This window comes from Panonychus citri, unplaced genomic scaffold (genome assembly GCF_014898815.1).
Source record: "Panonychus citri isolate SS breed McGregor unplaced genomic scaffold, ASM1489881v1 Contig00138, whole genome shotgun sequence".
Lineage (NCBI taxonomy): Eukaryota > Metazoa > Arthropoda > Arachnida > Trombidiformes > Tetranychidae > Panonychus > Panonychus citri.
Window position 1 is genome coordinate 3851343 of NW_026515543.1, and position 27405 is coordinate 3878747.

General features: G+C 33.5%; 7 protein-coding genes and 2 pseudogenes across 8 annotated transcripts in view; 5 read left to right on the plus strand and 4 right to left on the minus strand.

The window, feature by feature from the left end:
- Positions 1-5735: 5735 nt before the first annotated feature.
- On the plus strand, positions 5736-7294 carry LOC128393722 (cytochrome P450 2J4-like). Its single transcript, XM_053353936.1, has one exon. It carries the CDS (start codon positions 5736-5738, stop codon positions 7197-7199), a length of 1464 nt encoding a protein of 487 aa, XP_053209911.1. The 3' UTR covers positions 7200-7294.
- A 1611-nt stretch (positions 7295-8905) lies between these two features.
- LOC128393086 (uncharacterized) lies at positions 8906-10855 on the minus strand. Its single transcript, XM_053353211.1, has 2 exons — positions 9428-10855; positions 8906-9346 (listed from the first exon to the last, which is right to left on the minus strand). The coding sequence occupies exon 1, from the start codon at positions 10662-10664 to the stop codon at positions 9843-9845; it is 822 nt and encodes a 273-aa protein (XP_053209186.1). The 5' UTR covers positions 10665-10855; the 3' UTR covers positions 8906-9346; positions 9428-9842.
- A 280-nt stretch (positions 10856-11135) lies between these two features.
- Positions 11136-12040, minus strand: LOC128393088 (alpha-crystallin A chain-like; annotated as a pseudogene).
- A 326-nt stretch (positions 12041-12366) lies between these two features.
- Positions 12367-13278, plus strand: LOC128393091 (heat shock protein 23-like). Its single transcript, XM_053353216.1, has one exon. The coding sequence runs from the start codon at positions 12548-12550 to the stop codon at positions 13022-13024; it is 477 nt and encodes a 158-aa protein (XP_053209191.1). The 5' UTR covers positions 12367-12547; the 3' UTR covers positions 13025-13278.
- Positions 13279-13511: 233 nt separating this feature from the next.
- Positions 13512-16572, plus strand: LOC128393080 (pre-mRNA-splicing factor ATP-dependent RNA helicase DHX16-like). Its single transcript, XM_053353205.1, has one exon. The coding sequence runs from the start codon at positions 13766-13768 to the stop codon at positions 16427-16429; it is 2664 nt and encodes an 887-aa protein (XP_053209180.1). The 5' UTR covers positions 13512-13765; the 3' UTR covers positions 16430-16572.
- Positions 16573-17021: 449 nt separating this feature from the next.
- On the plus strand, positions 17022-17855 carry LOC128393090 (alpha-crystallin A chain-like). Its single transcript, XM_053353215.1, has one exon. The coding sequence runs from the start codon at positions 17174-17176 to the stop codon at positions 17717-17719; it is 546 nt and encodes a 181-aa protein (XP_053209190.1). The 5' UTR covers positions 17022-17173; the 3' UTR covers positions 17720-17855.
- Positions 17856-18276: 421 nt separating this feature from the next.
- Positions 18277-19897, plus strand: LOC128393723 (glutamine synthetase-like; annotated as a pseudogene).
- A 910-nt stretch (positions 19898-20807) lies between these two features.
- Positions 20808-21661, minus strand: LOC128393089 (alpha-crystallin A chain-like). The gene has a single exon (XM_053353214.1). The coding sequence runs from the start codon at positions 21539-21541 to the stop codon at positions 20975-20977; it is 567 nt and encodes a 188-aa protein (XP_053209189.1). The 5' UTR covers positions 21542-21661; the 3' UTR covers positions 20808-20974.
- Positions 21662-21925: 264 nt separating this feature from the next.
- LOC128393079 (uncharacterized) overlaps positions 21926-27405 on the minus strand; it is a 28440-nt gene continuing 22960 nt past the window's right edge. For both annotated transcript variants that reach the window (XM_053353204.1, XM_053353203.1), the window contains exon 6: positions 21926-27231. In XM_053353204.1, the coding sequence (XP_053209179.1) occupies positions 23318-27231 (3914 nt within the window). In that variant the 3' untranslated portion in view covers positions 21926-23317. The remainder of the gene's footprint in view (positions 27232-27405) is intronic.

The following is a 27405-nucleotide window of genomic DNA, read 5'->3' on the forward strand; positions in this document are numbered from 1 at the left end:
CATCAAAAAATATAAGATATTATTCATCAAACAATCCTGATATAAAATGTGCTATAGTTGAACGATTTAATAGAACACTGAAAACTCGAATGTTTCGATATTTCACTTCGAAAGGGACGAGAAAATTTATTGATGTATTACATGAGCTAATGATTGCCTATAATGGAAGTTTGCATAGATCAATTGGTATGGCACCGAAAGATGTAAATGATGAAAACTCGAACTCCATTTTTGAAAAACTTTATGGAAAAAAATCATTACGAGAAATTTATCAGGGAACACCCCTCATACATAAGATTGATGTTGGAGATGAAGTGCGAATGAAGTATAAGTTAGGACCGTTTGAAAAGGGATTCTACCCGAATTGGAGTGATCATGTATACAAAATTTCATCGGTGGATAGAACAAATAAAAAAGCAATTTTCACACTAGATGGTTATGATGGAACCAAAATAGAGAATAGAAAATTTTATGAGGAAGAGTTACAGAAAGTCCATGCAGAGGTACATCGTATTGAGAAAATATTGAAAAGACGATTATATAAAGGAAAGCCACAATACTTTGTTAAATGGTTAGGATATTCTGCAACTTACAATTCATGGATAGATGCACAAGCGATAACAACAATATCACAATGATGAATGCTGAAATGTTTACGTTTACCATGCAAATTGTAACGCTTTTTTGTGTTGTTATTGCCTCACTTCTCAATCTTTCTCTTGGGATGGGAGATCAAAAGTTATGGCTGACTTTGCTTACAATGTCTCTAGGATGTATACTTCCAACTCCAAAGTTCTCCAAAAAAAATTCCTTGATAAGCCGTAATGCAAGTGAAAGTGATATAAAGCGCTCAATAAATATTTGATCAATTAAATTTTTTTGTTTAAAGAAAATGCCTAATTCGTTTTATGTTTCACTTCCTAGTAATGTCTTTACTTATGAAAAAAATAAAATTTCTGATTATATAACATATCTTCCTAAACCATTGAATTTGTCTGATGACTATCATGTGGCTCTAACAGAGTTATCGTACACTAAAAGTTGGTATAATGTTCAACAAAACTCATTATTTACACTTCATGACACTAGATCAATCATTTTACAAAAACCGGGTATAGCTCCAGGGTGGTATAAGAACATCCATGATTTGATAAAAGCTATCAACGATAAAATTGAGTTTTTATTCGAACAAGATAAATACTTACAACCTAAATTAGTTCTAGATGAACACAGTCGAAAGGTGGAAATGAAATTTGGCCGTACTAGTGACGGAGTACCGATGCTAGTTTATTTAGGAAATGAATTAGAGGAAATGCTCGGTTTTTCTAATGAAAACTCAATGAATATGTTGGATGAGAATGTTTCTATCGTGCCATTAATAGGCGATAAATACATAAGATTGCAGAGTAAAAGCCCTGAAAGACTATTTGATATGAAGGGAGGAATTCATTCTTTAATGGTTTATAGTGATATTGTATCACATTCAATCGTTGGAAATACAAGCTAATTTTTACGATCTGCCAGGATAGACGATCGTGACGAATTCGGATCTGACATAAATTTAATCTTTCAAAAACCATATTATTTTCCTGTTAATTCAAATTTCATTGATAAAATAAGAATTAATATAAAGGATGATACAGGAAATCCTATAGAATTTCAATTTGGAAGAGTTTCGGTGACTTTACACTTTAGAAAAACATGGAAAGCTATTATTTAGAACAAGCAGGTAATGGAACTGCAATTCAATCTTTCTCAGGAGTACGTTATCAACGAGGCGGTGGCTTTTTCAGTAGACTTTTTACTAGTAAGGTTTTACCTATATTGCGTTATCTTGGAGACAAAGCCCTGGATACTGGAAAGGCTATTTTGAATGATGTCAAAACTTCTGCGACCAATAGAATCATTGATACTGTTCAAGAAGTAGCTCAAGAGGCTATAAAAAGAAAAGTGGGAAATGAAGATGGTCAGTCCGGCTCAGGTATAAAAAGGAGAAAGTTGACAAAAAGATCTTACATAGCTGATTATAGTTTTTTAAAATGACCACTCAAAGCAAATATTCGAAAGAAGCTGTCCTTTCTGAATTGGATCTTTTTACGATACCACCTGTTCAGAAATCTATTGAGAGAAGCTATGAAGTACAATACAGACCAATATCATCTCTCGACTCTACAAAAATAATAGAGTTTTCAATTCCTACATCTAAGGATGAGTATATTCTTCTTCATGAAACATATTTTTATGTGAAAATTCAACTTAAAATCCGAAAAGCAGACGATTCTGCGTTAACTATTCAAGACTGGGAAACTGTAACACCAGTAAATAATTTACTTCATTCTATGATAAAACAAGTTGAGCTTGAAATTGGAAGGAAAGAGGTTACCATGTCTAATTCAACATACGCTTACCGAGCCTATATTGAAAACATGCTAGGCTTCTCCGCTGATGCTAAAACTCGCACTTGTCGAGTTGTTTGTGGATGGAGAATGCAATAAGGAGACGATCATTTTCACCTGAGAAGTTTTGCAGATGGTAGTAAAGAAGTTGATCTTTATGGACGGCTACATTTTGATATGACATTTCAAGGCAAGGCTATACTTGGAGGTAAAGATATTAAAGTAAGAATCCTTACACGATCCTTCATTCTTCATGCAATGAGGATAGAGTAAGCGATATTGCAATGGTGATTAAAGATGCATGTCTATACGTGCATAAAATGAAGGCTACACCCAATTAACAAACGCACACTAAAAGCTCTGGCTATTGCGCCTGCATGTTACCCTATTTCAAGGGTTGATTTGCGACAAGCCTCTATCCATGCAAACTCTCTTGATGCGGTTCTAGATATATTATAACAGGACAACTTCCGTGAGATGGTTTACAGCATTTAATGGTTCTAAGTCTCAAGATCCATTCCACTTTGACCATTTTAATGTTTCACATGCAGCTTGTTACGTTGATGGTGTTCAATTCCCGACAAATGCGTATCAACCCGACTTCAAAAATCAATTATGTGTACGAGAGTACTCTGGCCTATTTCAAGCAATGAATATGAACTCAACTGATACAACAGTAAATATTACTAGGGAAGATTTCATGGGAGGAAAAACAATTTTCGCCTTTAACTTTGCACCAGACCTGTCACATGGACCTGGTATGACTGGACATATTAACCCTATTAAAGAGGCTCGTTGAGAGTTCAATTGAGATTTTCTGAACCATTAAGAGAAACAATAACTGTACTTTATTGCGAGTTTGACAATATTATTGAAATAGATTTAGAACGTAATGCTGTAACTGATTTCAAATAAAAGTAATGTTTGATTATGAAATAAAGAAAGCTCTTTGTTCTTACGATAAATTCATAGGATGTTTTGCGCGAGATAAAATACCTTCAATAGTTGAGTATCCATCATTTATTATCGTCAATACTGACAAGTCATCTGCTCCTGGAACGCATTGGGTTGCTATGAGATTTACATCGAATGAATGTGAATATTTTGACTCATTTGGTTTACCTCCATTGCATCAGGAAATAATTAATGCTATCGGGTCACGTAAAATGTTGTGGAATGGCCGTTGTTTACAACACCCTTCTTCACGAACATGTGGAGAGTTTTGTATAGCATTTGTAAAGTTTCGCTCTCTGAAATTTTCATTCATAAAATTTATCAAGTATTTTTCTGCTGATACAAAATCTAATGATAAAACAGTAAAAAGTATAAGTTCGGAGGAATGGAATACAAGTTTTCAGTTGCATAACAAAAATGGATGAGTACACTTGCCCACGGGTTACAAACATGGTGGTCGCCTTCTCTCTACCTTTTGAGATAGATCTAAATCAACTGATAAATATTTATCCTCAAACTGATTACCGACCTAAACGATTCAATGGTGCTATCATTAAGACGAAAATAAATTGTTTACTAGTATTCCGAAATGGAAAGATTAATGTCGTCGGAAATAAGAGAATTGAGGATGCTGAAGATGCTGTTGATGAATTGTGTTTAAAATTGCATAAGAAAAAAGAATATACAAGAAGAATAGTTAATATCGTTGCTACTTGTGCATTAGGTCATCCAATTGTGTTGAATGATCTAGCAAACAATGGAGACTTTGAATATAACCTGAAATATACCCAGCTGCTTACTATAATATCGGTAAAGCTAAAATATCGGTTTTCATACAGGAAAATAATTTTCACTGGCTTTTCAGATTTTACAGATATTGTGAATTCTTTTGATGAAGTTCATTTGCTAATAAAAATGATTTGATATTTTATATGAAAACAGTTTATTTAATTAATTAATTTCATTCTACATATATGAGAGATACTTGATTTACAAATTGGACATTCATCAAGCTGTGTCGCACAATCGATGCAAGAGATAGCGTGATCACATGGTGCGAATACTGTACCGATTTCTTTGTCGAGACATATCTTGCAAGTGTATCTGTCCTTATCATCAGTGGGTTGTAGCTCTGTAAGGGAGTAACTGTATCTGTTGGGGAGTTGATATCATCTACGAACATCTGTCCTCGCTTCAAATATAGATAACTACATTTAGGGAAGTATGCATGGACAGCCCAAGCATTATCTCTCTCCCAATTTGAGATTGTTCCATTGCAGTTGAAACATCTGGTGTGATCGTATACTCTAGTGTAAAAGAATCCGGCCTCTGCAAGTTCTTTGGGTGTTATTATCTCATTGATCGGCCAATTTGAGAAAGTTTCAATCCGACTTTGTAGTGTTCTGAACTGAAGGTTCAGCGGCTTAAAGTATCGTCGTCGATTGGATGATTCTGAAAATGATACCAGCCTATTTCTTGTTATACGCCTAGATACTCTAGGAAAACGTCGGTTAGTTCTTTCGATTCCTGGAAGATTGTTAGAATTTTCATTTTCTGTTAGGATGTTAGAGATACCAGTGACATTATCATTGTTTTGTGGTCTTGGGTAGTCGTCAACTACATCTTCTCCCTCAATTTGGTTAATTATAATCACTCGATCCTCTGCAGTGTTATTAGAATGTGAAGGATTATTATTCTGTACTATCCTTGATTCTTCATTTTCATAATTAACCATGACTCTTAGAGGCGTGTTTTCCTGTAGAAAAACAGTTGAAATAGATCTTGGTATATTACCACAAGGAAGACCTTGGATGAAAGGACAATCTGATGAATGAAGACGATGTTCAATCCAGTGTAAATCTTGCCAGATTGAGGCGTGGTAGAGGTATCCACAGAAAAACATTTAACCTGTCGCGATATTCCTGTAAAGTAAAACCATCGCGCTAGCTCCGTTCGGTATGAAATCTCCGTGCCCCACGCTGATTGGAAAAGCTTTCATATCGAGCTTGCTCGGCATAAGTACTTGCATTGTTGCTTGAGTCTGTATTCATTTTAGTAGAAAAAGAAAGAAACTTCAGATGTGACTCTTAAGAATTTTGAAATGAAAGTGAATACTCGTCAATACAAACATTTGGTTTTTATTCGAGTTCGGTCCCTATCTCACTCTTCATACATGTGCGCACTATCAATTGTATTTTCATTGCGTACGTGCATCTTGGCCCTGCGTTGCCGACTCCTGCCTGATGACGGAATTACTGATGACTTGATAATCAGCGACTTTGATCTGACATTGACAACCATGTAGTGAAATGTCACCCAGTACTTAATAATTGTTTTGTAATTAAAATGTTCAACCACATTTTAACCATTTGACGATTGGAGTTGATGTTAATTAAATGGATTCTTGAGACAATCAAATCGATCAGATCATTACCATCAGGACCATGGGGATTTCCAATCGTTGGCTATTTACCGATGATTAAACAACATCTTTACCTGGAGTTTGACAAATTATCAGCCAAATTTGGTCCCGTTTTTAGTATTAAATTGGGTCAAGAAAACATTGTGGTCATTTGCGATTGGCCTCACATAAAAGAAGCCTTTACGAATGAGGCTCTATTAGCTCGACCTGATACCGTCTTTTTCCCTGGTATTATCGAAGTGCCTTCGCTTACTGAAATGTCGGGTGACATTTGGCGTGAACATCGTCGACTTTCCCTTCATATACTTCGAGATGTTGGCTTGGGTAAAAGTGTCCTCGAAAATGCCATCAAGGAGGAGATACAATGTTTCCTGAATGCCCTTGATGCCGACGGCAAACCAGTCAATTTCTTAAAGAAATTGGCCCCATCAGTGTCAAACAACATATCGCTCCTGCTGTTTGGTCACAAATTCAATTATGATGACAGTGTTAAAATGAATCTCGACAATAGTATCGATATCATTGGACGACAGTTTTCATTTGCTGATATTTTCATCTTTTTACCTTGGTTGGCTCGTCTTTTAGTGACATTCGGTGCGTTTAAAATGGATCTAATTAAAAAAAGTCTTTTATATATCGAATCATATGTACAAAGTGAAATAGATTCTCATGAGAAGAAAAAATCTGAGGAAATGACTGATTATATTGATGGTTATCTGAGAGAGAAACAGAAACGAGAAAAAAACAACGAAAATGAACCAAATTCGGATCAAGGTTCGAATAATTTTAGTTATGATATTTTACGTCGAAATTGCTTCACATTTTTCGCCGCTGGCTTGGAGACTCTCCATTCGACAATGACATGGGCGGTATATTACCTCCTGAAAACCCCTGAATTTCAGGATAAAATACAATCAGAAATAGAAGAGGTGATTGGACACGAACGGAACCCCGATTATTCAGATCACAGTCGAATGCCTTTTACTTTGGCCTTTCTCTATGAGGTACACAGACACTCGTCGATTGTTCCTGTTAATTTGTTCAGAAGAGCTTTTCGTGATATAACCATTGGTACTCATAAAATACCCAAAGGTACTTCCATTTTATTCAATTTCTGGTCTGTTCATTATGATCCCAGTTTATGGACTGAGCCTGAGAAATTTGATCCATCGCGATTTTTAGTCGAAAATGGTACTAAAGCCGTTAAACCTCCTTATTTAGTCCCATTTTCGGGCGGTAAAAGGATCTGTCCTGGTGAAGGATTAGCTAATGTTGAAGCTTTTCTTTATCTCGTTTCGATTTTACAAAAGTTTAGAATCAAATTAGAAACTGGAACTGAATTAAATCCTGAAATCAGCTTCGGCATTTCAAGACGACCTACAACTTTACCTGATATTATATTTGAAAGAATTAATCAAACCAATTAACTCATTTCAAGGGTTTTGCTTGTAAACTTGATTAAAATCAATTAATTTTCGAAAAGAGTATTAATAAAATTCATTATAACTGATTGTCTGTTAAATTGTATCAATTTTTTTCTAATTAATTTCATTAACTTGCTGTCAAAAAAACGATAATTTGAAATTATGAGAATAAGTTTAATGAGTTTTGGTTGTTATGCAATCATTTCAATTAATACTCATAAACGAAATAACTTTTACACTTAAAGTCCGTTGATTAACTTGACACTAATAACAATTTACCTGATAATTATATCAATAACTGTGAATTATTTGATCATCAATTTAGATGTGATTAGCTAAAATATGAGAATAATTTGTATTGTTATTTTATCTTATTAATCAATTGGCAAAACTATTCTTTAATTGTTTTCATTGGTGATTAACAGAATAAACTAATTGATTATCATCGGAATTTAATCAACAAAATCCAGAGATTCAATCAATCAAAACCAAATCCACTTCGAATCTTCTTTGATTAAATTAAGCAAAAAGGAAAGAACCAAATTAAATGCGAATGATTAAGATAATCAAGTTTGTGAGAAAATGTAAATTTGAATGAATTAAGGTGAATGGATTATCTTCAAGGTAAAGAGACAAACCCATTGAGAACCTGATGGAAGATCAACATTTTTTACCTGTTCCATCATCGTCATCATCATTATCTTCTTCATCTTCTTCATCTTCTTCATCTTCTTTTTCTCTTCTCTTTCAAGTCCATTAACAAAAACAACATTACGATGAGATGACGATGATAATGATTATCAACCCATGAATTTACGGTGAACTTTTATTACCAAAATTACGTTGGATATTTTCACAATATTATCAACGTTTTCCAATCAGTTCTAACATTGAATTATCACCTTTCCTTTAATTGTGGTTCCATTTGGTTGATTTAATGATCATCTCAACCAATAATCACTCAGCTTCTTAATCTTATTACCATTAACAAGAGGATAATTTAAGATTAACAATAGCTACATTTTAAGATGTAAACTAATCATTGACAACAAGCAATTCTATCAACGGAAAGGTAAAAAAGAAATGATAATCTAAATTGAGACTTTCCATCTGAATTTCCTGTTATTAACTACTCGCAATTAGATTATCACAATTTACTCATCATAATTATAAAAAAAAAATGCGAAAAAGAGTAAAAAAGTTTCAAAGTTTACAGTTGTTTTTAGGTTAATTATCGGACCTTTTTGGACTAATTTGAAAAGTTGGTGTTTACTCATTTCGATAAAAGTGTCACTGTGATTAGAGTTTCATCAGAACTTAATTGTTGGGACAATTGAATTGAAAATGATGTTAATAGTAACATAATCGAGAAAAAAGTTGTGATTTCACTTTGTATCTATTGAACTGAGAAAATGGTTTTCTTTTCTTTTCAATCTTAAAAATAGTTTCTCTTTTTTTCTAATCAATCAAACAATTAAGATTTGATTCGTAACTTGGTTTGTGAGAATCAACAATATTTGTCTTCATTATTGTTATTTGGTTTGTGATAATCAGTGAAAGAAAAATTGGATAAAAATAAGACTAATTGTAAACACAATTTGAAACACAATCAACCTAATTAAAAGATTATTGTGACATATGAAACAACAAATATTATCACAATTAAAGTTGATTGGCGGTTGATGATCGCGTTGATGATCCAATAAAGATAATCTGTTGAACTTTGTTTATTTTTGCATTAGAAAAATCAGCAAAAAGGTGAGGGAAAAACGAAAAGAAGACAAGAAAGATTATGAAGAAGAGAGAGAAAAACAATTACAGTATTGCAAATGTGATATAACTTAAATTTGGTTGATAGAAATACTTTGATTATTTTGGTGATAAGTATTCTAATTTGATGATAGTTGATACTTCATGATTCTTGGCTGATGAAGATGATGATGATTCTCCTTGATTAGTTTAAATTGGTCCAAGTGAGGTATCAATTGTTTATTTATTGGCAAATACGATTGTTAATGTTACTTTGATGTGAATTGATGTTTGTTTATTTTTCCTGAGTGGTAGACTGATTGTAGGCTTAATTGCTATTAATGGACGGATAGGAATTAATGTTTATTTAAATACGTTGGCTGGCTTGATATGAATATTACCTGTTAAGGAAACAAACAAAAAACAAATGATTAAAAATTGATCAAATTGAGATAAAATTATCATGAAAATAGTTTACTAACCTTAACTTTAAAATCAGTTCCAAGTTGTGAGTTCACAAACATGATAATCAAGAACCAGAGTGGATAGAAATTGTAATTGAGTTAATTGAAAGGTGAAAAAGAGAGTAAATTTGATAAGGTTTGAGTGTTGTTCGTAAAGGTGAATCTTAATTTTGGTTCCAATGAACAATAGATAATTTTGGTATTCGTAAAAATCTTTAAGGTGGATGAGTATGAAGTTATGAACGTGCAGAAAAAGAGTGAGTGTCAAGTTGTTGCTGGAATGATGAATGGAATGAGATGATGAAGGCTGTTGAATGTGATGGACTGGATATGAGAAATGCCATAATATTGACATGAGATGTTGATTTGGTTATACTTATAATACTTAATTAATCAATTAATTGTTTAAAATAAATAAAAAACAAATTAATCATTAAAAACGTCCACCAACATCTAATGATTCACCTCCAAATGCTGTCATTTCAGCTGAATTGAGATAAATTAATTCAGCACATTTTTGTGATGTTGATATTCTCGCCCAATTAACACTTAAATTAATCAGGTAGTTAAGGAAACCAGAACATAATAAAATGAATCCAGTGAAACAAAGTATAACATAAAGGTAAAGATTTGAAAGATAATCAATACACAATTTTTTCAATTTGTATCCTTCAAATACAAGAAGATGACCAGTCTCATTGGGTCGGACATTGAGCAAGGGTGCAAACAATTTAAGGTTCAATTGTTGTGAACTGTCAGTCACTTCACTGGCAGGTAAATGATTAGATCCACTTGGTTCATCGTAGGTTCGACCCTCTGAGCATAATCTTGACATAATGTAACAAATAAACAGGACAACAGTAAATGCGATCGTTAAAGCCAAGATCAGGTAGAATAGAATGTAATTGGCAATGAAGACACATTTCACAAGGCAGCTTGTTGCTGATCCACAAAGAGAGCATCCTGGTGATCCCATGTATTGTGATGCTTTTCGACCAGTGGTCATACAACCAATCATCAAATTAATCAATATAACTACAGTCAGTAAAGTACAGAAAATTATGTAAACCACTTTCACATCATTAAACCATAAATACTTTAAGTTTAACAGTTCATAAAGTAATCCATCGATTAAGGTGATTGTTTCCAGAAAAGAGCCAAGAACAATTGAAACACCACAAAGAGCCAATAAAGTGGCCAATGAAGATCCATATGGTATTTTTAGGAAACAACCTCTTGATAATATTTGTGACATTAGAATCAATTTTTTTAGGATCAATCTTATCGTAACTATTTTTTGTCTTTAGTTTGAGATCACAAATTTGTAGACGTTAACCAACCAACCAATCGCAATTAGATAATCTATTGTCGATTCTGTAGTTAAACACAAAAGAAATGGATATTTTTCCAATTTGAAATTGTCAATTGACAAAATTGTTTTGTTGATTTTTAGGCGAAAACAAATTCCACAATATTTTCTAAATCTGACAACAGATGGCGAAGGTAAAAGAAAAACCGCGAAACTCAAAAAAGAACCGAATTGTTTGATTAATTCAAATGATCATTTTATGATCATTGATTTTGAATTGTTTTTTTTAATAAGTTAAAGGTAATAACACTAATGAGAAATTGGATTTAGTTAGCTAATTGATGATTAGATGATTTTATCTGATTATTTGAATCAACGAATTGTTATTCCGCGAAATTAGTTAAATAAAATACAAAATTTTTATAATTATGATCTTAGAAATTTTTATTTAAGGTCTCATAAATTTGATGATTGAATTACATTCAATTAACAGAAATCATTGTAATACAATTAATACTAGAATTTAAAGCTTCGGTGGTTTGAGATCATTATAACAATTTGGAATCAGATTTGATTGAAACAATTTATTTGGTTTCCATTTTCTCAGTTTGAGAGTTTGATTGTTGTTTTTGTTGATTGTTGTCTTTTCCTTCAATTGGTTGATAGACTTGATTAGTAAGAGAAATTGGAATATTTTTCTCTCCAGCAACAGCATTGACCACCTTCTTTGGAGCTTTGATTGATAGAACTCCATCGACACTTAATTTCGATTCCAATTTCTCCAATTCGATATTCTCAGGAAGAACATATCGTCGCTTAAATTGTCTCGAAATGAAGCCAGTTTCATCTGATCTTTCTTCGTGTTTCCTTCAACCACCAAACTATTGTCAACCAATTTCGTTGATTTCTTCTGGTTTATAGTGACCACAATCGACATTCACTTGGAAATTGTCCTTTGAATCGACAATTTGTCCCATTTGTTGATTGAAATTGTCTGATAGTTGATTGAGTTGACGAAGAGCTCGATTCATTTGGTTCCATGATCTTCGAGGATAATCAACAATTGGTTCTCGATAAGCGATGAAAGGGACGAAATCATCGAGAGGATCTCGAAGCATCGATTCAACAAGTCGAGGAACAAGAGACATTTTGATCAATTCACAATTTAGAAGAAAATTAAATTCACAAAGAAAAAGAAAATTTGATTAATTATCACAAAAAAGAGTTTAAGGAATTGAAAGAATTGAATGAAATGAGAGAGTTTAAAGAGTTGAGAGAGTTTGAAGTTTGACTTTTGTTTTGATTCTTCTACTGAACTTGAATTGTGTCTCCTTCTCTTTTTATACTCAAACTTCACTTTTACTACAAAAATCTAGAAGTTTCCATAACATTCATTCATAAACCAGATTCTTCTCGGTTTTCTTTCTTTTAATTTAGTTTCTTTGCAATTTTATAACCTTATGATGATCATTTTCCTAATTAAATTCTTTATTGAAACCTTATTTTTAATTAAGTAATTTAAAAAGCAAAATGCTAATTAAAAGAAAGAAAAGTGAGAAGAATCTGGTAACTGAATGAATGTTATGGAAACTTCTAGATTTTTGTAGTAAAAGTGAAGTTTGAGTATAAAAGAGAAGGAGACACAATTCAAGTTCAGTAGAAGAATCAAAACAAAAGTCAAACTTCAAACTCTCTCAACTCTCTCAACTCTTTAAACTCTCTCATTTCATTCAATTCTTTCAATTCCTTAAACTCTTTTTTGTGATAATTAATCAAATTTTCTTTTTCTTTGTGAATTTAATTTTCTTCTAATTTGTGAATTGATCAAAATGTCTCTTGTTCCTCGACTTGTTGAATCGATGCTTCGAGATCCTCTCGATGATTTCGTCCCTTTCATCGCTTATCGAGAACCAATTGTTGATTATCCTCGAAGATCATGGAACCAAATGAATCGAGCTCTTCGTCAACTCAATCAACTATCAGACAATTTCAATCAACAAATGGGACAAATTGTCGATTCAAAGGACAATTTCCAAGTGAATGTCGATTGTGGTCACTATAAACCAGAAGAAATCAACGTGAAATTGGTTGACAATAGTTTGGTGGTTGAAGCGAAACACGAAGAAAGATCAGATGAAACTGGCTTCATTTCGAGACAATTTAAGCGACGATATGTTCTTCCTGAGAATATCGAATTGGAGAAATTGGAATCGAAATTAAGTGTCGATGGAGTTCTATCAATCAAAGCTCCAAAGAAGGTGGTCAATGCTGTTGCTGGAGAAAAATATTCCAATTTCTCTTACTAATCAAGTCTATCAACCAATTGAAGGAAAAGACAACAATCAACAAAACAACAATCAAACTCTCAAACTGAGAAAATGGAAACCAAATAAATTGTCTCAATCAAATCTATTTCCAAATTGTAATAATGATCTCAAACCACCGAAGCTTTAAATTCTAGTATTAATTGTATTACATTTATTTCTGTTAATTGAATGTAATTCAATCATCAAATTTATGAGAACTTAAATAAAAAATTTTAAGATCACAATTATAAAAATTTTGTATTTTATTTAACTAATTTCGCGCAATAACAATTTGTTGATTCAAATAATCATATAAAATCATCCAATCATCAATTAGCTAACTAAATCCAATTTCTCAATAGTGTTAATTTATTCAAAAAACACAAATCAAAATCAATGATCATCATTTGAATTATAATCAAACAATTCGGTTTTTTTTGAGTTTCGCGGTTTTTCTTTTACCTTCGCCATCTGTTGTCAGATTTAGAAAGTATTGTGGAATTTGTTTTCGCCTAAAAATCAACAAAACAATTTTGTCAATTGACAATTTCAAATTGGAAAAATATCCATTTCTTTTGTGTTTAACTACAGAATCGACAATAGATTATCTAATTGCGATTGGTTGGGTTGGTTAACGGTCTACAAATTTGTGATCTCAAACTAAAGACAAAAAATAGTTACGATAAGATTGATCATAACAAATTGGTTCTACTTCTGTTTTTATTTTAATCATTAAGGAACATGTCTTCAGATAAACCATCCAATTCATCTAAGAATGATGATGTTGAGAGACTTAAAGATATCGAAGAACGAGATGCTTTTGCTGAAAGATTAAAGGAAAAGGACAAAAAAAGAACTCGAAATGTTGTCACTAAATCGGATAAAAAATCATATGAAGAAGCGACGAAAAGATTAAAAATGGAGAATGAAGATAGAAAATCAGCCATCCCCAAGTTGCGAGAAGAATCAAGAATAGACTACCTACTCAGACGTAAAGCCGATCAGTTGGACTTATTGGGAAAGTCAATCAAAGACAATAAAGAGCTTTTCAGTGATGTTAAATTGACCAAAGCTGAAAAAGACAAATTAGAATACGATGAAAAAGTTTACTCTTTGGCGAAGGAACATGAACAAGCCAAAGAGCTCGCAACAGTTCAGCGATACCATATGCCTAAAGGAGACGAAAAACCAAGTAAATATTACGAAGAGATCGACGAGAAAGAAAAAGGTCCCAATTCGGAGGCCAGAAAATGGGAAGAAGATCGTTTGAAAGCCGCTAAATTATCTGTTGGTGCCAAAGATAAAGATAAAAGACATAAACCCAAAGACGAAGATATGATGTTTGATATATCCATTGATTTTATTAAAGCGTTAACTGTGGGAGGACAAAATACTGATGAGAAAAATAAAATTGACGCAGAAACAGCAAGAAAAATGACAATTAAAGAGACAAGAAGATCCCTTCCAATTTACGCTTATCGAGATGATCTTATTAAAGCAATAGACGAGTATCAAGTGCTAATCATTGAAGGAGAAACTGGATCAGGAAAGACAACACAAATACCTCAATATCTACATGAAGCAGGATATACTAAAGGCGGTAAAAAAATTGGTTGTACTCAACCTCGTCGAGTCGCGGCCATGAGTGTTGCTGCAAGAGTCGCTCAAGAAATGAATGTTAAACTTGGACATGATGTCGGTTACAGTATCAGATTTGAAGATTGTACAAGTGAACGAACGAAGATCAAATATATGACCGATGGTATGTTACTTCGAGAATTTCTTTCTGAACCTGATCTGGCCTCTTATTCAGCACTGATTGTGGACGAGGCCCATGAGCGAACCCTCCACACTGATATTCTTTTCGGCCTGGTCAAAGATATTGCTCGTTTTCGACCCGACTTTAAACTACTCATCTCCAGTGCCACCCTGGATGCCGAAAAGTTCAGTGTTTTCTTTGATGAAGCTCCCGTCTTTCGAATACCCGGACGACGATTTCCGGTCGATATTTATTATACTTCGGCACCAGAAGCAGATTATATTGATGCCTGTGTAGTTACAATTCTGCAAATTCATATTACCCAACCTTTAGGTGATATCCTTGTCTTTCTCCCTGGTCAAGAAGAGATTGAACAATGTTCTGAAACGTTAATGGAACGTCAAAGGAAATTAGGATCTAGAATTAAGGAGATTATAATTAGACCAATTTATGCTAATCTGCCGTCGGATTTACAAGCTCAGGTTTTCGAGCCAACACCTCCTGGAGCACGAAAAGTTGTCATTGCGACCAATATTGCAGAAACTTCCTTGACAATTGATGGAATCATTTATGTGATCGATCCAGGTTATTGTAAATTAAATATTTATAATCCAAGATCACGAATGGAATCACTTGTGGTTCAACCAGTTTCCAAAGCAAGTGCTAATCAACGAGCAGGAAGAGCCGGTCGAGTGGCCGCTGGTAAATGTTTCAGATTGTTCACTGCTTGGGCTTATCAAAATGAGCTTGAAGATAATACAGTTCCAGAAATTCAGAGAGTTCATCTTGGAAATGCTGTTCTTTTGTTGAAAAGTCTTGGTATTCATGATATTATTCATTTCGATTTTCTTGATCCACCGCCTCATGAAACTTTAGTACTTGCTCTGGAACAACTATATGCTCTTGGAGCTCTTAATCATTTGGGTGAATTAACAAGACTTGGAAGAAAAATGGCAGAATTCCCGATAGATCCAATGATGTCTCGAGCTTTGATTGCTTCGGAAAAGTATAAATGTAGTGAAGAAATGATGACAATTTGTTCAATGTTAAATGTAAATGCCAACATCTTTTATCGACCCAAAGACAAGGCCATTCACGCTGACACAGCGAGGAAAAATTTTTTCCAACCAGGAGGAGATCATTTGATGTTGTTAAATATTTACAATCAATGGGTTGAAATGGGCTACACGAAACAATGGTGCGCAGAAAATTTCATTCAATATCGTTCAATGTGTCGAGCTCGCGATGTAAGAGATCAATTAGAGGGACTTATGGAAAGAGCTGAGATCGAAATCAAATCAAATCCAACGGAATTCGCTTTGATCCGTAAAGCCATTCTAACGGGATTCTTTTACCATGTCGCTCGATTGGCCGGAGGTGGAGGCTCATATAGAACTCTAAAAACTCATCAACCAGTTTCGATTCATCCTAATTCATCTCTATTCGACGAGGAACCTCGATGGGTTCTTTATCATGAGTTAGTTCTCACCACCAAAGAATATATGAGACAATTAATTGAAATCGAACCTAAATGGTTGACAGAAGTCGCTCCTCATTTCTATAAATCAGAAGAAATCGATGAACTTTGTAAGAAAATGCCGAAGAAACTTGGTAAATCTAAAGAAGAACTTGAAAGGACTTATTGACCTTCATCGACTGTGAACTTTTTTTGTATAAACAAATTTATTCTTTGTAAATTACTAATTGTTGATAATTTGAATTGATTGTAATTTCACATATATAATTTATTACGGTTGTTAATAAATATGCCGGTTTTTATCAATCATGACTAGTTATTCATCAGACTGTTGAAATGAGTAATCAAAATATCGGAATCACAACTTGAACAGTAAATGAAATTAGTGATTGAATTGAATCATCTGTGTGAAGTTCACTGATCAAGATGAAATAATTTAATTGGTCTATTGAATACGAGAAAAGAGACATTTTTATCAATAGTAACTACCAAAACAAAAAGGTCATTAATTTAAAGTGATGAAATCTAATCTTTTGATCATGAACCTGAAAAACACGTTGAATTGGTGAAATTTCGGTTGATCGGTAGAGAAGAGGAAAAGACAAATTGAAAAGTTGAAACAGCTGAAGAATTCGAGAAAGTTCATCGACAATTGAGATTAAAAGATTGAGTCAAAGAAAAATCATTCACCTAAACAACCAGAAAGTTCTGGAAGGTGAAGTTTGAGTATAAAAAGAGAAGGAGACACAATTCAAGTTCAGTAGAAGAATCAAAACAAAAGTCAAACTTCAAACTTCAAACTCTCTAAACTCTTTAACTCTTTCAATTCCTTAAACTCTTTGTTTGTGACAATCAATCAAATTTTCTTTTTCTTTGTGAATTTAATTTCCTTCTAATTTGTGAATTGATCAAAATGTCTCTTGTTCCTCGACTTGTTGAATCGATGCTTCGAGATCCTCTCGATGATTTCGTCCCTTTCATCGCTTATCGAGAACCAATTGTTGATTATCCTCGAAGATCATGGAACCAAATGAATCGAGCTCTTCGTCAACTCAATCAACTATCAGACAATTTCAATCAACAAATGGGACAAATTGTCGATTCAAAGGACAATTTCCAAGTGAATGTCGATTGTGGTCACTTTAAACCAGAAGAAATCAACGTGAAATTGGTCGACAATAGTTTGGTGGTTGAAGCGAAACACGAAGAAAGATCAGATGAAACTGGCTTCATTTCGAGACAATTTAAGCGACGATATGTTCTTCCTGAGAATATTGAATTGGAGAAATTGGAATCGAAATTAAGTGTCGATGGAGTTCTATCAATCAAAGCTCCAAAGAAGGTGGTCAATGCTGTTACTGGAGAGAAAAATATTCCAATTTCTCTTACTAATCAAGTCTATCAACCAATTGAAGGAAAAGACAACAATCAGCAAAAACAAAATTCTCAAGCCAATTAAATGTCATTTACTCATTATTTATTCTAGTTAAACCACCAAAGTATTTGTTAAAATCTTTCGAGCTTTTTTGTTCTAATTCGGTGTAATTTTCTCATTAATACTAAAAGTGTCCAATAAATCATCTTTTACGTTTAAATATTTGTCGTTTCTTTTTTCAAAAAGCTTTAGTTCATTTTAGACGCAATCTTTTGTTAGATCAGAAAGCAAATCTCTATTTATGTGGAAGTTGTTGATTAATAAAACAGTTTTTTCTCTTTACATCATAATTTTAATCCGAGGGAGCCACAGTTAAGTGAGAGAGATGAATCAGAGAGTGAGAGAGAGAGAAATGAGAGATGAGAGATGAGAGAGTTTTTCGTGAAACGACTTCGCTGTTTCATCATTCTTCTTACGATGAACTTTCTTTGTTGATATTCTGATGACGTTTTCTTAACAATTGTTTTAGTTTTCTTCTAAATTGATTCTATTTTTAATGTTCCGATTTTCATTTTAAAATCTATTGTATTTTTTTTCTCTTCCATTTTTGTTTATTGTTGTGTCCAAACCATGGATGTTGAATCCATGGTGTATTACAATCTCTCATCTCTTTGCCTCAAGGAGACAATGTCAATCTCACTTATGTTTGGATTGACGGGACAGGGGAGAGTTTGAGATCGAAATCACGAAGTTCCAATAAAATTCCAACATCTCCTGGTGATTATCCAATCTGGAACTTTGATGGATCATCGACAGGTAACAATCTAACCTTTTCCCTCTTGTTAATTTCTTCATATTTTCCATTTGTGTTCTTGCCAAAATTCTAGGCTCATTTTCCTTTGTCTCTTCTTTCATTATCATATGACTTTATCTTGTTCTCTCTCTCTCTCTCGAATCACCTGTAATATTTATTCTTCTTGATTCGAATCTTAAGGTCAAGCTGAAACTTCCGCATCTGATGTTCTTTTGGTTCCTGTGACTCTTTACAAAGATCCTTTTCTCCGAGGTGATCATATGTTGGTTCTTTGTGAATGTTTGAATTACAACATTGTAAAAGCAACAATCTGCTAAAGGAAATTGCCGAAATTCTTGTGCCCAATCCATGGCCAAAGTCGCAAAAGACGAACCATAGTTTGCCTTTGAGCAAGAATTTGTTGTCCTTGATAATAAAACTGATCGACCACTTGGTTGGCCAGAACGAGGGTTATCTGATCCCCATGATCCATCTTATTGTGGTGCTAATCTCGAAAAACGAGCTCTTATTGAAGGCTACAGTTTCGCCTGTAGATATGCTGGTGTACCAATTTCTGGTACACCAGAAAATATCAGGTTGGCCCATCAACAGGCATCAAGTTTGGTGACGATGTTTGGATTTCCAGGTACATTTTGGACTGAATTGCTGAGAAATTAGATTTACGAATTACCTTCGATCCAAAACCAGTACCTGGTTACAATGGATCTGGTGCTCATATCAACTTCTCCACCAAGCAAACCCATCAACCCGGTGGAATGAAAGTGATTCATGAATACGTTGAGTCTCTTGCCAAAAATCATCAGAAACATATCGCTGTTTACGATCCTCGAGGTGGTGCTGACAACGCTCGTCGTTTAATTGGTACAAATGAAACTTCATCAATTGACAAATTTTCCTCTGGTATTGGTGATTGAACTGCTCGAATCAACACTTCAGTCGCTGAGGCGAATTGTGGTTATCTTGAAGATCGACGCCAGCATCGAATGCTGATCCTACGAAGTGTCCGAAGCTCTGGTTCGAACTTGTTGTTTGAAAGAGTAAGAGAAGAAAATGAAAACAAAATGTAAACAAAATTTGAGTTCAAATTGAAAGAAAAACAACAAAATCGACAATCCAGTCTTTAAATTTTAACCAAGTTTTAATCGAATCAATTTAATTTCTTGACAGTGTGAAAAAGTAAACAAAATAAACTTTGCAATGTAAATTCAACTCAACATTTTCCTCTCTCTCTCTCACTGTGTTTGTGTGCGTTCACCTTTAAGTGTAAACCCTTTCACTGTTTTCCAAATGATTATTATTTTTTTCTTCTCTTGGGTTGATTAAAACAAAAAAAATTAGATTATAATAGCAATATAAATCAACTAAATTAACTAAATGACAACCTGAAAGGCCTCGAAAAAAAATAAATGTAACAAACTGATTAATAAATTTGCCAAAAAATTGTCAAAATGTATTTACACACATGATTGGAACAAAAAAAATGCACATTCAGAAAAGTATGTAAATTTTACAAATAAAAATGGCACAAGTCCGAGGATGATAATAGGAAGAAAAGTGGATGAGATATTAATTGGTGAAATTCAATTGGGTGAATTGTATGGAAATGAATTTCACAAATTATGTCAACGAGTGAATTGATTGTGTGTATGTTTAAGTTTGAGTGTTTTTAGTGTGTAAGAGAGAGATGTGGTACTTTCCTCTGGATTTTAAAGAGAAATAGAAAAAATTTCCTTCTGATAAAAAATAGAGATTGCATTATATAAAATAACGATTTTGATCTCGAAAATTGTCTCAATGAACAGGTAGATTTGCGATGAGATTGAGATGTGAAGGTAGTAAAACAATGAAGTGGCGACGAAGGATAAAAATGATCATCATTTAACTTTTAGCCATAGGATAAGCATAACCTTGTAATTCGGGATAATCTATGTGTCTCCAAATGATGAAAGCAACAGCAATGAAAATTAAAAGAATCCCAATAAATATTGATGAAATTAGAACTGAATTTCCAACGACAATCCTCTTGGTTACTTGCGATTTGAATTTGTCACCAGAAAATTCGTCCACTGTTGCTGACTACAAACCTGTAAAACCTTTCGGATTTACTTAATCTCTCTTAAAATAATAAGTTGATTAGTTGGTCTAAACTGATTTGACTCTTCTTTCTAACAGATATTAAATGTCAACAGTGATGATCATTAGTTTAGGGAGAGAAAAATTTGATTTTTTAAATTTGGTTTTGAGTTAATACTATTGAGGAATTGGATTTAGTTATCTAATTGATGATTAGATGATTTTATCTGATTATTTGAATCAACGAATTGTTATTCCGCGAAATTAGTTAAATAAAATACAAAATTTTTATAATTATGATCTTAAAAATTTTTATTTAAGTTCTCATAAATTTGATGATTGAATTACATTCAATTAACAGAAATAAATGTAATACAATTAATACTAGAATTTAAAGCTTCGGTGGTTTGAGATCATTATTACAATTTGGAAATAGATTTGATTGAGACAATTTATTTGGTTTCCATTTTCTCAGTTTGAGAGTTTGATTGTTGTTTTTGTTGATTGTTGTCTTTTCCTTCAATTGGTTGATAGACTTGATTAGTAAGAGAAATTGGAATATTTTTCTCTCCAGTAACAGCATTGACCACCTTCTTTGGAGCTTTGATTGATAGAACTCCATCGACACTTAATTTCGATTCCAATTTCTCCAATTCGATATTCTCAGGAAGAACATATCGTCGCTTAAATTGTCTCGAAATGAAGCCAGTTTCATCTGATCTTTCTTCGTGTTTCGCTTCAACCACCAAACTATTGTCGACCAATTTCACGTTGATTTCTTCTGGTTTATAGTGACCACAATCGACATTCACTTGGAAATTGTCCTTTGAATCGACAATTTGTCCCATTTGTTGATTGAAATTGTCTGATAGTTGATTGAGTTGACGAAGAGCTCGATTCATTTGGTTCCATGATCTTCGAGGATAATCAACAATTGGTTCTCGATAAGCGATGAAAGGGACGAAATCATCGAGAGGATCTCGAAGCATCGATTCAACAAGTCGAGGAACAAGAGACATTTTGATCAATTCACAAATTAGAAGGAAATTAAATTCACAAAGAAAAAGAGATTTTGATTGTCACAAACAAAGAGTTTAAGGAATTGAAAGAGTTAAAGAGTTTAGAGAGTTTGAGAGTTTGAAGTTTGACTTTTGTTTTGATTCTTCTACTGAACTTGAATTGTGTCTCCTTCTCTTTTTATACTCAAACTTCACTTTTACTACAAAAATCTAGAAGTTTCCATAACATTCATTCATTTACCAGGCTCTTCTCGGTTTTTCTTTCGCATGCTCAATCAATTTTTGTTAATTGTTCGATCTAAAAGTTAATTAGATATTAAATATCTAAATTAGAACATTAATTCATCAAAAAAAAAATCGCGAATAAAAAAATCAAAAGAAATGTTTTGAGATGAATTATTTTATTGATAATATTTAGAAAAAATGATAATTTGAATAGTAATTTGGACTATGGAAAAGTTTCTTTAGCTTTAATGAGATGAAGATGAGAATCGGACTAGAAACCAAATGATTAGAATTAATTTTCCGATTCATTTTCTTCTGGATCGATGGATCTTTGTTTAACTGCGTTCGAATTGTAACCATAATCTTTGACCTTTTCCTTGTAGTTCGATTCGTACACCAAATTCGAGGGATTTTTCGAGTAAACTTGATGTTCTGGTTCCTTCGTCTTCTTGATTTTCTTCACTTTCTTCATCATTTTCTCCTTCTTCTCTTTTTTCATTTGCTTCAATTTCTTGATTTTATTCATGATTTCGACTTTTTTGTTCTTCAACTTTCTCTTCAGTCCGAGTTTCTTCAAGAGTTTCGCCAATCGACAAGGTTTCACTTTCTTCGTTGGTTTCGCTGCACTTGGATAACCGATTGGTCGAGGAGGTAAAACAGTCGATGCATATGAAGGAGGCAATGGAGTCGTTGTAGTGGTGGTTTTCTTGTAGACGGTGGGCTTAACTGCGACCTTTTTGGTGGGCTTGTAGATCGGATTAGCATAGGGATGGAAGTCGATGTCACTGTTGCGAGAATCAAATTCATCGGCATCGTCGTCAAAATGATCTTCAAGATCATTTGCTGAAGACACTGAAGTGAAAATGGTAAAGATGATTGAGAAAATCAAGAGGAAGGAGAAATTCATTTTCATGGTTAACAATTGAATTAATTCGGTGAAGACTAACAACTAATTAGAAACGAAAGAATCAATAGTTGACAAGATGAAGGAGAAAACTAGACTGACCATTGGCCATTTTTCTGTTTTATTTTATACCGAAAACTAAATAGTTTATCTGCAAACTCGATATTCGTTCAATCGATTAGCCGTTTACCTTTTGGGCATTTCGAGGGATTTACTTTGGCCGATTAATTTATTCTCGAGGGCTAATTCTCAATTAGGATAAATTCAATTGTTTAGTTATAATTGTAATTAAATAGAAATTTATTTATCGTTATTATTTCATTTCCATTTCAAATTCACAATAATCTCGAGATGAGAAACGTCATTAAAAGGTACTGATTAATTATGGAAATAATAATCATTATAATGTTTAAGATGAGGAGTGTAAGATGATGACGATGACAACAATGAAACAGTTTAACTAATTACAATTATCAGTATTGATTAAAATTAGCGTAATTGTAATAATCATAATCGTAATTAGGAGGATAAAGTTACAGTTTTTTAAAATGTCTTATTATTAACAAATGTAAATTGTGATTTCTGGCTGTTGATTAAAATTGCTAATTGTGGTTCTTGTTGTTTTACAATGAAGGCATTTTTTGTGCTTAATTTTTATAGTTTAATTTGATTGGTTTTAATTTAATTTGATTACCATCTGAAGCTGGAGATATTGAAGTATTTGCTGGTTTACTTGGTGATTTATGGCATTGACGGTAATTAGATTGGTGAACTTGCTGTTTTCTTGAGGGAGAAGATGATGATGAGGATGAAGATGATATTCTTTCAAGAGTTTCATCATCATCAAACATATCTTCATCAAGTGTTGCTCGAGGAGCTTGAGAGAGTTTGGATGAAGATGATTTAATTGAATCAATGGTTGGGTTGACAGTTTTAGCGGTTGTACCAGTTATACGGGGAAGTGTAGGGTTGATACTTTGTTTAGATTGATTTGGTGATGATTTAGCTTGATGATGATCTTTAGATGATGATGAAGGATTAATTGTTGAACGATTTGATTGTTTAAATTGTTGTTGAATTGTGGAGGTGTTTTCATAAGAATCAGCAAAAGGTAAAGAGCAATGACTTGGCTGTCTCTTGGTTCCAGTTGATTGTTGTTGTTGTTGTTCATTTTGAGACTCTTGTTGTTTAACTTGATTATGTTGAGATTTAATCAACTTGGACCAAATTGGTGATTGATGAGTCTCTTTAAATGATGCTTGTTGTTGGCGATGTTGGGATGGTGGAGATGATGATGATGCTTTATTGTTTGAAGTCTGAGCATTTAAGGCTTTGGTTAAATTGAGTACTTTGTTTGGTGATGATAATTGTAACTTTGATGTTGACCAACGAGTTAATGAATCACCAATTCCAGGTATCGAAGGTGATGACCGACATCGTTGTAACAATTTCTCAGTGAATGAACCTGAATAACTTGGTTTGTATTTCGATGGGACGATTTTCGTTGTTGATTGTGGAACCTCATTGATTGTTGTTATCCCAGCTGATTGATCATAATCAATACTTGTAATTGCTGAACCTTCATTTGCAGCAATTACCCTTGCAGCAAGAACAGGTATCTTTGAGTAGGTTTCACCTTTTGGTGACATTTTGGCCTGATAATTGGTTTCATTGTAATCATAATTACTATCCACTGATGATGATATTCGGGATGATGATTTGTCATCTTTTTTGGCATCACAATTAGGTAATAATACCTTACTTTTCCCTGATTCTAATTCTCTCCTTCCCAGGTAATTGGGTTTAAGATTTAAATTGTTCTGATAACGTTGATGGTGATTGTCAAGAATCGAAGCATCGGTTTTAGACTTAAATAAGCCACTAATTGTTGCTCGTTTGCCTTCATTGATTGTTGGCTTCTTTTTACTTGAATTATCCTTACGATTAACTAATTTTGACTTTTTTGTCAATGATTTTGGTTTTACTGGTGAATCGTCAAGGTCATCATCACAATTACCTGATTCATCCCAAACGGATAATAAATTAATATCATCATAAGTATCACTAACATTTATACTCAATGATGAAAGACTCGTCTTTGAATCATCATCAGAATCAAAATTGTCCGAAGAAATCTGATCACCAGTGACGATATTGTTATTAATTGTCTTAAGAATCGGCTCCTTGGTGGCAACATTATTGTTATAATTACTTGAGGTAACATTTGATGGACTTGATTTCTTTTCCATTTCATCAACAATCAATTGAAACTCTCGTTCGTCAAGTGTTGGTGTAACTGTTGGAACTTCTTGTTTGGGTTGATTAATATCCTCCAGATCCTTTATTTTACTATTAATTGTATCAGAATCATCTGAACCACCAGCATTTTCTGATGAATTTTTCTCTGTCTTATCACTATCATCTTCCTCTTTATCATCATCACCAATCCTCAAAGTTGAATCAGAAATCGGTGTAATCTTATCCGACGAACTAATCAATTCACTTGATTGTAAGTTCGGTGTAATCGTTGTTGATGATAAACTTTCACCAGGTTGACAACTTGTATCACTTGTTTCAATTGATTCAGTTGTATTGTTAATCAATGTATCTTTTGATTCAATTGTTGATGTATCAATGGCTGAGGTTGATGAAACAGCTGATGATTCATTTGGTTCCTTATGAACAACAATTTGTGGTAATTTTAATTTATCCTCTTTACTTGATTTACGATGATGATGGTTAATTGTTGAAGATGATTTTGAATGTAATTGTTGTGGAGATCGACGATGATTAAGAGGATTGTTTTTCCCATTCTCACCAATATCTATTGATGATGAAGATGAAGCTAAATTTTTATGTCGTTGATTAATTAAATCAGCAGCATCAGAAACACCGCTTTCATCAAACTGATCTGAATCAAAATCATTATCAGTTGAATCACTTGAATCCCATGAATCAGATGCTGACGAAGTTGTTTGTCTATCTTCATCATCATCAACATCTCCCTCTTCATCTTCATCATCATCATTATTAACATCCTTTTCCTTTGTATCACTTTTCTTTACACTTTTATCATCTTTACTTTTAACTGGACTTTTCTCGACTCTTACTATTCCTCTAGCTCGGATTTTATTATCATCGTCGTCTTCATCATCTTCGTCATCAGAATCAGAATCATCTTTATCACTTTCATCCTCATCTTCATCGTCTTCGTCTTCATCATCATCATCTACTTCACCAGCAGAATCCCAATGATCAGAGCCGAGATTCAACAATTTGGTTAATTCATCATCATCGACCATCTCTGAGGACATGGAGATATTTTCATATTCAATTCGTTCATTTAATCTGTTCCTGAAACTTTCAGACATTTCTGCTGCTTTAGATGCTGATCCACTTTCCCGTCTTCCTCCTGATGCCGGAGATAAATTGACCTTTTTCTTATTAGAACCATTAAGATTATTGTCCACACATGAGGCCACACCGTCCGTTTTAGTTTGACCAACACCACTTTCACCTGACGGCATATTAGACCCACCGGTTAAATCATTATTATCATTATTTAATAGAAACATTTCTTTCCACTTCATCCTTTCCTTTAATCGAGCTTCATAATCATCTGTTGTTGAGGCCATTTTATTAACCAATCGAGCGGACATACTTTTAGCCAATGGCTCTAAATTACCATCAAATGAACTAGTCATCCGATTATCAATTGTTGTTGTTGGTGTTACACCTGAAGAGGTTGATGATGAAGATGCTACTGATGATAATGAGGTGATACTTGATTTAATATTATTGACATCATAACGATTTCCCATTAATTTACCAATCACTGAAGTCGAGGTTGAAGTAGATCGAGGTGATTTACCACTACTACAATTAGTACACTTATAATTAAATCCACCATTCTCGTGATGACCTGATAATGGACGATCTCGTTTACTGGTATTAAGTACGGTCACAGTTCCGGTGATAAGTGAGGCTAAACTACCAACACCCGATGATCCATTTGTATTACGAACCTCTGACATTCGCAAGGTAACACCACAAGAAATACATTTCAAGCAACTTCGATGAAATAAAGTTCCCGAGATTAAAATCTTGTCAACTGTCGCCACAATAAGGCCACATTTAGCACAAACTTTGGACACAATTGACCCAGACCGCTCAACGATTGTTATCCTTTCCTTAAATGATGCTGCTGATGGTGAAGGTGATGTTGGTGATTTAGATAATTTATTCAATGATTTAGCTGCGGCCTCTTTACGCGCTTCTTTACGGAATGGATTATCAAGAATCGATGGTGATCGACGTAAAACTGAGGGTTCCCCTTGAATGTCCGGTTTTTTGGACACTTTTTCATTAAGTTCATTTTTCAACATCGAAATCCATTCACCTCCAGCGACACCTCCTTTCTCCAGTGAGTCCAATCGAGATCGTCTTTCGGGTTGATGATGATCGTCGATATGTTCAAGTTTGTTTTGTATATCATTCAATTTATTACGAAACAATTCAACACGTTGGGGTGGTGGAGGTGATTTAGGTTTAGAATTGGTAACTGTTAATAATGTGAGAGAGAAACTCAGTAATTAATAATTAATCATCAGAGACATTGAGTAATTGGAGTATTGAACATGCATTGGATCTGAGGTACACTCGAAGTACAAAATTTTGTATTATCGAAACCGAAAGAAAAAAATAAAAAACGAGAAAAACAAAACAAAAACATTGA

Excerpts from the sequence above, each read along its gene's own strand:
- LOC128393090 (XM_053353215.1), top strand. The coding sequence starts at position 17,174 with ATGTCTCTTGTTCCTCGACTTGTTGAATCGATGCTTCGAGATCCTCTC.
- LOC128393091 (XM_053353216.1), top strand. The coding sequence starts at position 12,548 with ATGTCTCTTGTTCCTCGACTTGTTGAATCGATGCTTCGAGATCCTCTC.
- LOC128393080 (XM_053353205.1), top strand. The coding sequence starts at position 13,766 with ATGTCTTCAGATAAACCATCCAATTCATCTAAGAATGATGATGTTGAG.
- LOC128393086 (XM_053353211.1), bottom strand. The coding sequence starts at position 10,664 with ATGTCACAAATATTATCAAGAGGTTGTTTCCTAAAAATACCATATGGA.
- LOC128393722 (XM_053353936.1), top strand. The coding sequence starts at position 5,736 with ATGTTAATTAAATGGATTCTTGAGACAATCAAATCGATCAGATCATTA.
- LOC128393089 (XM_053353214.1), bottom strand. The coding sequence starts at position 21,541 with ATGTCTCTTGTTCCTCGACTTGTTGAATCGATGCTTCGAGATCCTCTC.